Below are 11054 nucleotides of genomic sequence, written 5' to 3'. Positions count from 1 at the left end.
CATCAACTGAAATATAATAAAAACGAGGCTTTATAAAAAAAAAAAAAAAAAAGAGAGAAAATGTATTTAGTTTTTGTATTTTGGGTGGATATGAAATCTATCTAGCTGTGTCAGATGGAGCAGTATCTTAAAGCTGATTGGCTCTCTTTTGTTAATAAATTGCAATAATGAGCCACAGCAGCAGCTCCTATGACTAGTGCTGGACAGTCCAGTTCACTGATGAGTTCATTTTGAGTAGTTTCATATAAATTAATCTAATCTCTAGGGGGTTTGGTATTTAAGTTCTTTCATGTTTTTTTCTCAGATTGACTCGACCTGCATCTCACCTCAGAAACATAATTACACACATTTTGCATTTAAGGCTGAATCTTGTGTCGACTGTTTTGCATATTTGTGCCCATATCTACATGTTAAGTACTGTTGTTGTTTCTGGTTAATGACACAAACGTACTTAATCATTGTCTTTTGTGGTTGTTCATCTGCCCTCAGTGAAGACATTTTAAAAACATTTTATTATGCAATACTGTTTCTGACCTTTTTGAATCTCGCCCCTGACAAATCTCCCATATTACAAAATAAAACTAACAGTAACACTGAAACTAATAAAAAATAGAATAAAAAATAAACTAAACTAGTAAATCTGCCTTAAAAAAACTATTATAACCTTTTGTTTTGTAAAGTTTGCTTCATCTGACCAGTTACAGCAGTGTATGTGCACTTTTGCCTTCAATACTTAACCTCTTGCTCTTCTGGGTTTTTACTATACAGATCATTTTAATACAGGACTTTTGCTTTTTACAGTGTGGTATTGATGCTTTAACTTAAGTAATAAATCTAAATATGTCCTTCTCCACTGCTCATTTTACTTAAATACAAAGATGCCATTCTCAGCTGCATCTGTCTGACAGCATCACATCTGTCTCTGTGAGACAGAACCAGCAGAGCTCAGACTCTTTCCATAAAAATCATTTGGAACATTCACGGCTGCCCTGAGGCCTGAGTCAATTTCATATGATAGCTCTCCAGTTGAGAAGCTGCTGAAATGTCAATTAGCCGTCATCCACCTCCACACAGTGCTCTCAGCTTCACAGGGTCCAGGGCTAATCGCTCATTATTTGCCGCTGGTACCTGTCTGGATGATGGCAGGGCAGTTGGGGTTGGGAGGGTTTGGGGAACATGTGTGTGTATATACACAGACACACAGACACAGACACCGACACCGACACCGACACACACCGACACACACACACACACACACACACACACACACACAGCACGACAACTCACACCAAATTAGTCTTAATTTTCACCACCTCCACCTCCATGTGTGTGTATCTCATTTCTGAGGGAAGAGACAGAGGAACATGACAGCAACTGTTGATGTTCACAGTCAGTAGCAAAAACAGCAGAGAAAGACTTTAATTTCACTGTTTCTGCAGAGATCCTGTAGGTCAGGGGTGTGTTCAGGGACCGCTGCCCTCACCCCAACAAATAAGAAAAAATAAGACAAAACAAATAAAAGATGTCAATCCAGATTCACACTGGATCCTTACAGTGTGATATTCTGTAGTTTAATCAGTTATTGTCTCATCTGGAGAACAATGAGCAACTCACTTGTCTTTTCTCAGATTTACTTCAGTTTCTATTACCAAAGTCCAGTATCCCACAATTCCTCAGTGCACATAGTGTGTCTGTCTTTAGCAGTGTGTAATGTAATGTTGTAGAAATTGGTTAGTCACTTGTCTCAACACCATGTCTGTTTTTTTTTCACTTAGAGGAACGTTCAGTTCAAAACCTCAAGAAAACTTCAGATCACTGTGGATGGAAATAAAACCATCGAACCATATGCTTGAAATGAGACAGATTATTATGATTTTAGCAAAAGGTTTATTCAGTTATGCAGTCTTGTCACCATCTATACAAAAGTGGTCAAACTTGAATCGAAGTGTGCATGTATACAGGAGAAATATGGATGTAGTTGAGGAGATTTTCCCATCGTGTATGACAGGAGAAAATATTCAGTGTGATGCTGATGAAAATCTTCAACAGCAGATAGGCTGACAATATATGTGCAAATTACTGTATATAGGGAAAAGATTGCTCTTTGTTGTTATTGATTGTGATGTATTTTGAGTAATTGATTGTATTGTATTTTTCTGAACTACAGTATATTGCACTGAAAACAAACGCAGTGAATCTCACCAAAATAATACTGCTAATTTATCATATATAGTTTTTTAAGACAGTAAACATCATTATTCTTGGTTTCATACAGTAAAACATTAATTTACCGTTTACTGTAGATTTACCACATCAAAGGAACAGGTCAAAAGTTTCTTCAGGTGCTTGGCCTGAAATATCTGGATACACACATAAAGGCAAACACAGTATATGTGTTTTAAAAATGATTTTAGTTCGTTGAGAGACAGGGGAGTCTTATGGAGAGAGTGTATGTTATAGTTACGGGAGCGACACTTTTGTGTTAAATATAAAGTGCTTTGTTGGTTGAAGCATTTTGCACCAAAGGTTAACTGATGTGCTCAGGTGAGTGTTTTGAAGAGCACAAAGTGTGAAGCGTTTAGAGTTTTTATTGAGCTATAACCACAGTCTCAATCAGGGGCATCAAACCCACCCAATCCCCTTGTAACTCCAACCCTGGTTCTAGGTAAAAACAGTACAACAATGTGTTGACATGAAAAAAAAAAACTTTTAAATACTTAGGTATTTTAAAAGAAAGGACTTTAAAATTGACTCCAGCAACAGAGTTCACCTTCTGGCTCACAGATGCCAGTAACTTGAGAAAAAAAAAAGTCCTGTTAGTAAACCAGGTAAACCCATAGAAGATGTTCAGTTTCAGTTTGACTTTGTGGTGTTTGGACCGAGCCGCAGCAGCCGGACACCTCAGAGTCCTCAATCATGTGGTCCGACAGGTTCAGAGGAGTTTGAACCTGTGGACACGTTCAGTCCCGGTTTTCAAAACTCAGGTTAGTCTATACTCCCACGTGGATGAACATTAGTCACGCTCCGTTAATTTTCTCAGACCTCGTGACGGAATGCTCATGTATAAAGGCAGCACCTGCTCGCAGATGGAGAGCCAGAGGAGCGCGAGGCACAGGAGCAGAGGACTGATAGCGCGCGCCAGCTCGTCTGTACTGCCAAAAACTGCAAAAAGAAAATGAACCCAAATGTCTCCGTTTGCTGTTTGTCTCTACTGTTACTGCTTAATTTCGTTGGAGCCAAACCTATTTCTGATCTACAGGCAAGTTCACCTTCATCTGGTCCTTCACCTGGTGCCAAAATGACTGTTGGCTGTATTCAACATTTCAGAGACACTACAATGACTTGAAGATATCAGATGATAAATTTGTGGTTTGTGTAACAATAAAGTCAGTGTATTGAATAATGATGTTGCTAGCTAGTTAGTGTGTTAGAGGTGATACACACTTGGTGCATCACTGTGGCCTGCATCGTTGTGTGTTTCCTGTGCGCGAGCAGTAGCGTTAGTGAAGCTCGGTGTGTTGAGCAGGTGTCAGTTAAACTTCCTGTGTCCATTTCTCCCGCAGAGTTTGAAGCAGCTCCTAGAGGAGGAGGTCAACGCTGCGCCATATTACTCCTCGGAGGAAGCGGAGGTGGAGGGGAGAGATGGAGACACGGACAAGTCGGTGTTCGGTGTTCAGTCGTGGGACTCGTCCGACCCCAGCAACTCGGCACTGGCGGTTAAAGAAAACGTCCTCGCGCGTCTCTTCAAAGACCTCATGAGGACCTCGAAGCGCTCGTGGAGTCGGTACAAGAAGGGCGGGCTGAGGAGCTGCTTCGGTGTCCGCTTGGAGAGAATCGGCTCGTTCAGCGGGCTGGGCTGCTGAAGGTAGGAACCAGGGAGAGATGTGATTTAGTATGTATATGTGTGTCTGTGTATATATATATATGTGTGTGTGTGTGTGTGTGTGTGTGTGTATCCTCCTGAGATATATGAAATATAAGTTCATAACATATGATTTTTGTATGCATATATTTTGGAAATATCCATATAATGAATTTAAGTTAATTAAAACAGCACACATTCAAATTCTATATGTTTATGTTTTTCTTATTAATTTTAAACGTACAAGTCTATCTTTTATATTTACAAAGATAATATTGATATATATTGACAAGCTTTGGGATGGATACATATCTATGTAACAGATGTCTACAAAAAAGCATGTACACAAACATTCATTTATATGGGCTCAACATACTGTATGTTAATGTATAAAATTGTTCAAATTTCTAATAGGCTTCATCTATAATTTTTTACATATATGTACATGTCAATGTTTTTACTTCAGAGGTGTACATAAATTACATTTTTGTATGGGAAAATACATAAATGCAGAAAAATTATCACAGTTATTGTACATTCATAGCCTTGTATGATTTGTTAATATAATACACAACTAGAAAAACATATTCATTTGAATGTTTAATTTGTAGTGAAAATCATCTTTTACAAATTCACAGATTAAATATAAGGTAGCTCAGCAGAAAAAAACAAATAGTCTGTTATGATTTAGCATGAACATAAAGGCACATCAGCACATGAAGCAAATGCTTTTTTAAGAATCTGTCAAAATCGTCCATGAATTCTTTTCTGTGATGATTCATTTTAGTTAATTATACTTAAATGAAAATGTATTGGAAACTTTTTGTATTTATTTATACAGAGACAAGTTCAGTTCAGGTAGCTGCTCCATCACACTGACAGAAACCACTGAGCATCTGAGCAGCTGCAGGTTCAGTGGCTCGTTGCTTCAGGCGTCGGTGCAGCAGCAGTTGTGTATAATTCAGACATCAAACTGTAATAAACAGTGATAATATGGTGTAGTAATGTGTGTTTTGTTCTGTTGACAGGCATGGATCTTCACTGAGACCAGAACCAGCATCGGAGCTCGTCTCACACTCGCACAGCTTTGACTGACAGTTTAAAGGCCGGCTACTCAGTCTCCTCTGTCCATGGTTCTCATTCAGAACTGTGATTTCTTTTTCATATGTGAGCTGTTAAATAATAAATTATTGTAAATGTATTTATTATTTATTATTTTATTGTTGGATAATGTAGACTTGCCTTGTAATAGATTGTATTCTAGTAAAATAATTATTTTGCATAATATCTGAGTCTGTGCTTTTGTTTCTTGGGCACAGCTGAAAGTAGCTTCTTCACAGGGAACACTGTCATGATAAATGCACATGAAATAAACCAGTGTATTAGATGAGGAACCATTTAATTGTGGTTTGAGACAATTGTGATATTTTAATTAAAGGAATAGTTTCAAATGTTTCATAAGAAACAAACAAAAAAAAACAAACACAGTAACGTGACTGATCTCCATGCTGCAGCGGCTCCGACACCAAACACACCAGGAGGGCAGATCAGAGATATCATTACTTTCAGCTGCTGGAACATCATGAAAAATCTGGTTTGGTCCGTCCCCAGCAGGTTTTGGCTCTAACATGGATTTATGTTCCTATAGAAGTCACTATGAAAAAGATCCATATTCTGCGCATAATGTGTGTGTAAAGCTTGTTGCAGGCTCCACACCTCCCATAAAGCCACAGTATCACTCCAGCTGTGTCAAACCACAAATGATGTTGAAAATCAAAGGATTTCCCTGTTTTAAAGCATAAGGAGAAATAAGTTTCTGAAATAACTTCATTCTGATGCAGCTTTCGAGTAGATTCACTAAAATTCACAAAATTGATTTATATATTTCAGTTTTGTGCTTCTTAGTACATAAAGAGATTGTAGTTCAGCTGTAGTTACTGTTCTTAAAAGTCTGAGAAATAAACGAATTATAAATAACTATAGCACTGTACAACATGAATACAAATATGTTTTCAATATAAAAAGATAAGAAATTATTTGTAAAGTTCCAATAATAACTTTATCTAACAAGTTGTAGTTATCTGTCACATTAAGGATGCATTAAAAAATATCCATGATTATGATTTATTGTGGAGAATCCAATGTGATTTTAGGTTCCAAAATCTTCAATCTGAATGATTGCCTTGTTTCCCCAATAACATCACAAATAAATTAACACTCAACAGAAATTAATGAGAGATTTCAGAATATTATCGTCAATGATAGTTGATGTTGCCATCAGTCCGCTAACATAGCGGAGCATGAATGCACAGCACCAGACCCAGAATGCAGTTCGCTCATTCTCATAGCCCAGAGGCATGATGGGAGTAACACTACTGCACATATTCAGTGGGCTGCATAAACCTGGAAGCCAGAAACTTTTTTGGTGTATGTGCCAGGCTAGCTATTCTAATAGGACTGGATAGGTGCCATTTTTACATCCGACATCATGGTCTAATAATCCAACATCCTTGGGATTACCAAGGTGATTTCAATTCATACAGAGGGGAGCATGAATGTTTGTACAAAACTTCATGACATGCATCCAGTAGTTGTCTGACTGATATTGGTATCTCTAGCTCCATTAGTGGCTAAAAGTGATGCTCACAAAACACAGAAAAACACAATATCACAGAACTTCGTCACTGGCAGACTACAGTTTTAGAGAGACTTGACAGGATAATGAAAGGCAAGGGCACATGTCTTAGACCTTTATTTAGTTAAGAAGAGCAGCTACATGTGCTTTGGCATTACAAAAACAGGCAGATTACTGGTCTGTGAGAAATTTATCTTCTGGAAACTGGTCCAAGTTACAAAAAAGGTTGGGGGCCGCTGAGATAGGGCATTTTTTGATACTTTCGTCAATTTCTCAGTTCTCAGTTTGGATCTTTATGTAAAAATCATATACGAATTTATGTTGTTGATCTATGAGTTTATACAGTTTGGTGTAGATCCAAATAATAATCTGGATCCATATTATAATTTGGATCTGATTGAAATGAGTAGGATTGTTTGGCCTTGGCGGAGGTATGCAGCCTACTGAGTGCCAGTCAGACGGCAGTGTTCATATAATGTGATGTTTCAAAGTCTTTTCTCTTGCTCTCTGCTACAGAGAGGTCAGAGGTCATAGCCCGCCGTAGAGACAAGAGTTGTGTCTTTTTTGAGGACCCTTCAGCAGAGTGGCAGTCTGAATTAGGTTCCTCCTTTCAAACCAGCAGGCTACCCTACCACAATCACGTACACCCCTCAATATAGCAACACTGTCACACTGTCTGTTAGTTTACTACTTCCCGTAGCTCAGTGACAACAATGTCCCGTGTGGAGGGGGGTTGGAGTATGTTTCTGAAACTAAGTAGCATATGGAAGAGGCTATGTCATACGAATGCCCCATATCTGAGACACAACACTTTAAAAGGAGCAGTTTCCGACAGCTCCTGTTATCAGAATCAGGTGTCAGGAATGCCAGTACAATTCCTGGCATACCTACGTGTATCAGGCTAAAGTATAAAAGAGCAGAGGGTGCTGCTGTGTGCTCCAGCATCCAAACAGCTACAAGGCAAAAAAGCGAAAGAGCATCCATCCACCCACTGATAGGATCAACAGGAACCCACAGAGAAACATGCATCTGTCTCCCACTCCTCTCTGCGGTTTCCTCCTCATCTTAAACCTGCAGCTGATCAGCACGTATCCCATCAGCACCGGCTTGACTGACACTGACATGGACATCTTAAAGGTGAGTCTCATGTGAAAGTTGGAGTTCTGGGGCTCCGCTATATGTCAGACAGAGGAAAGACACTATGAAGATGCCGATTGTCACTCAACAGCAACTTCCTATGTGTGATATTATATGATCTGATATCTGCTTACTGAAGTTAAATTACTGTTCTAAGAAAATAATATGTGTAATGAGAAGTTGATAAACAATTAATGCTACAGCTGCAATGTCAGCAAAATGAACTACCTGACCGTATTGGACCTACACTCTTATAAGAGTGACCCAGCTAATGTGTATGTGGATGTTGCAGGTGCTGCTTCACAGACTGGAGGAGTCAGTGTCAGAGCAGACTGAGGTGGACCAGAGAGTCCCTGCAGAGCAGGACAGTCTGGATAGTCTGAATGTAGAGGAGCAGCCACAAACTGGACTGGATGAGGCCTCAATCAGGGAATTTCTCTCAGCCAAGAACCTGAAGAGCGTCCGCAACGACTCGTCAAAGAGGTCATCTGGCTGCTTTGGTCGGCGGATGGACAGGATAGGCTCCATGAGCTCTCTGGGCTGCAACACTGTGGGCAGATACAGTAAGTTACAGTAACTCCACTTCAATCTGTAGGTTGAACTGATGTAACTTTTGTGAGCCATTGAGATAATGAAAAATTATTTTAACGGTCACCAAGAAAAAAGATTAATAGTGAGAAAAATGTTTTTAGTAATATAGAAAATCCACGGAGACCACCAACATAGCTCCATGTGTTTTCCCTTAATGCTGTCTTTAAATGTCTTGATTCTGAATGTACTATATATAGATAGCTCACACATTTGTACCATTATTTTAAGTGAATGAGAAAATATGAATATCAATAACAGAGCTGTTGTTATTTTCTCTTGCAGATCCAAAGTAAAGATGAAGTCTTACCATCTAAACTCTGCAACGTCTCTATCAAAAGATATTTTTATTTATTTACTAATATTTATTGAATATTGTTTGTGGCTGACAAGTATATTTATTTAAAATGGATGTAAAATTGTTCTGTTTTAATAAATGTTTACAACTGCACATCATTGAGCCCATGTTTAAGCATCACCACACACACACACACACACACACACACACACACACACACACACACAGACACACACACACATTGCATTCCCTAACTTTAAACTATCATTATAATCCTGGTGTCTTAGTCATTAGGGAACTACTTATTAACAACTTATCATCTGTCAGGTCATTCCCGAATCGTTTCTGTCTTGTTCCTTACTAAGAACACAGCCTGATAAGTGTGTAACAGTGGGACATAAAGATATAGTGTCCTGGCAGCTTCAGTAGCCTGATGTTAGTGACATATGGAAGTCGACTTAGTATCACTACCTACAACCTCCACTGGATTCTGGACAACATCGAGGCCACAAGGGATCGGTGAAGGAGCAACCAGATGTGACTTGATGCGGTTTGACTTTAGTTAATGGCTCTGTTTTCTTCTAATGGGAAACAAATGACCCTGTAAGTGAAACTATGTTAAAAAAAGGTTAAACAAATGTCTTGCTCTCTGAGCTGTTCGTGTCTCTTTGTGTCACTTATAGACTGTAAATAAAGTTGGATGTTGCGTCCATGACATCACACAGGTTTGTCAAGAGTGGTTTTGAAGCTCAGAGTGGGCTGCTCCGCTGTCGCCATCTTGGCAGGGTCTGATGCTTGGCTAATCTAAACATGGGCAAAGAGGTGGTGCGTGTGTGGAGCCAAGACTTCGGGGCATGCCAGTTTGTGACAAGCGTACAATCACCTACCTGTCATTCAAAGTAACCATTCCCTTAATTATGCATAACTTTACGCCTTAATAGAATTTAAACAGGTGAGTTATGTAAAAATGAACCCCGTACAGTTGTCATAAAGGAGCAAATTAGCTATAGATACCAAAACTGTTACATGTACCAGGTTGAAAACATTTCTGCTGTAAAGTTGGACATTGGGAGTCTATGGTGATTGACTCATTTTTGGAACCAGCCTCAAGTGGTCATTTGAGGAACTGCAGTTTTTGGCACATTCTTTTCTTAATTTTTCAGCCCAGTAGGTTGTTGCTTTCACTATTACAAAGACTGATGTGCCTGATACTTTGTTTTGTCTTAGTGAACTGTAAAGTAAACCTCCTCTGTTGGAGTCCTCTTTCCTCCTCCTACCATTACTATTATTTGATTTGGACAGATTCACACAAATATGATACTCATTAAACATTACATTCACAAGTTCTTGCTGAGAAGCTGTTTTTCTTTCTTTTGGTTTGTTGCTGGTGGTTACATCAGTAACCTGAGCTCCAAGCTCTTAAGCTGAGGTTCAGCTGCTGCTGTCTTTACCTACAGTTTAAAACACCTGCACCACAGGTGTCCAATTAGACAGCTGCTAAAAGTGAACCCACATCTTCCAACCAATCAAAATCCAGAATCTTCAGTTGTATGGAAAACATTATAGGTGTTGTATGTATAAATTAACTGATATTTTAAGTTTGATTACATGTGGCATTTTGTTGATATGAATAGTACATGGTTTTCTGTCCTGTCTGGTTCAGGCCGCTGTAACAGGTGAGTGAGCGTATGCTTGCCACAAACTGGTATGCACCGAAGTTTCGGCTCCACACCGCCCCACCTCTTTGTCCATTTTTGGATTGGCAGGAAGTTAGGCAGAGTCAGGTTCTGCCAAGATGGAGATGGTGGAGCAGTCCACTCCTCATAAACCGTTGTAAACCGGGTGATGTCATGCAGGCTATATCTTTATTTACAGTCTATGATTTTGCACCTGCAAGTAAACAAGCTGGTATAATTGAGTCTTTATGCTAAGTTAAGCGAAACGCTTCCTGGTTCTAGCTTCATGACAGTGCTATCAATCTTATCTTCTCACTCTCAGTAAGAAGGCAGATGAACATAAGTATTGCTTTGATATTTGGTCTATTATTGTTCTTTATTACTGGGTTGACTGAAAACAGCCCAATAATCTTTGGAGCTAACAGCTAAATTCTCCTTAACAAACTGAAACATGACTCAAAACCAACACAAGAATCAGCTTCAGCTAACATCATAAATATTACACCTGTCATTGTTTCCTTCCTCTGTTAATCTAAATCATGTGGTCACCTTGTAACCCAGGAGCAGTTTTAACCTACTATGGTATTTTTCAGGAGTGTAGACAGTGTGAAGTATTTGCATGGTGGATCTGCATTCCTGTCAATAAACACCACGTCTGAGCTCAGAGCTCCAAGATGGCTCCTGAGGTCATGCCACTGAACACAGTCACACACACACACATCACCTACCACCAAGCACCACTTAATCTGACATCTGACCAGCTACCTTATCATCCAGAGGTGTCAGAATGCACTTGAGGTGGTCTACAAAATGATGAGCCACTGACACTGACTGTCTGTGGCATGGTGTGTCTGTGTG

General features: G+C 39.3%; 2 protein-coding genes across 3 annotated transcripts; both read left to right on the top strand.

The window, feature by feature from the left end:
• The first annotated feature begins 3102 nt into the window (after positions 1-3102).
• Positions 3103-5147, top strand: LOC111233780 (C-type natriuretic peptide 3-like). Its single transcript, XM_022761674.1, has 3 exons — positions 3103-3259; positions 3564-3865; positions 4891-5147. The coding sequence occupies exons 1-2, from the start codon at positions 3176-3178 to the stop codon at positions 3861-3863; spliced, it is 384 nt and encodes a 127-aa protein (XP_022617395.1). The 5' UTR covers positions 3103-3175; the 3' UTR covers positions 3864-3865; positions 4891-5147.
• A 2277-nt stretch (positions 5148-7424) lies between these two features.
• On the top strand, positions 7425-8673 carry LOC111233782 (brain natriuretic peptide-like). Of its 2 annotated transcripts, XM_022761678.1 has the most exons (3): positions 7425-7634; positions 7927-8197; positions 8508-8673. In XM_022761678.1, the coding sequence occupies exons 1-3, from the start codon at positions 7521-7523 to the stop codon at positions 8516-8518; spliced, it is 396 nt and encodes a 131-aa protein (XP_022617399.1). In that variant the 5' UTR covers positions 7425-7520; the 3' UTR covers positions 8519-8673. The 2 variants fall into 2 exon arrangements, with proteins under 2 accessions (XP_022617399.1, XP_022617398.1); XM_022761677.1 differs by lacking the exon at positions 8508-8673 and having other exon boundaries at positions 7927-8226.
• Positions 8674-11054: the final 2381 nt, after the last annotated feature.

The sequence above is a fragment of the Seriola dumerili genome, unplaced genomic scaffold (assembly GCF_002260705.1).
Source record: "Seriola dumerili isolate Sdu_G_001 unplaced genomic scaffold, Sdu_1.0 BDQW01000425.1, whole genome shotgun sequence".
Taxonomy (NCBI): Eukaryota; Metazoa; Chordata; class Actinopteri; order Carangiformes; family Carangidae; genus Seriola; species Seriola dumerili.
This window is presented reverse-complemented; position numbering and strand designations above follow the sequence as displayed.

What these genes read in the sequence shown, in the direction of transcription:
- LOC111233780 (XM_022761674.1), top strand. Translation starts at nt 3,176, where the DNA reads ATGAACCCAAATGTCTCCGTTTGCTGTTTGTCTCTACTGTTACTGCTT. An exon ending in AACCTATTTCTGATCTACAG is followed by an intron (nt 3,260 to 3,563) that starts GCAAGTTCACCT and finishes TTTCTCCCGCAG; the next exon opens with AGTTTGAAGCAGCTCCTAGA.
- LOC111233782 (XM_022761677.1), top strand. Translation starts at nt 7,521, where the DNA reads ATGCATCTGTCTCCCACTCCTCTCTGCGGTTTCCTCCTCATCTTAAAC. An exon ending in CTGACATGGACATCTTAAAG is followed by an intron (nt 7,635 to 7,926) that starts GTGAGTCTCATG and finishes TGGATGTTGCAG; the next exon opens with GTGCTGCTTCACAGACTGGA.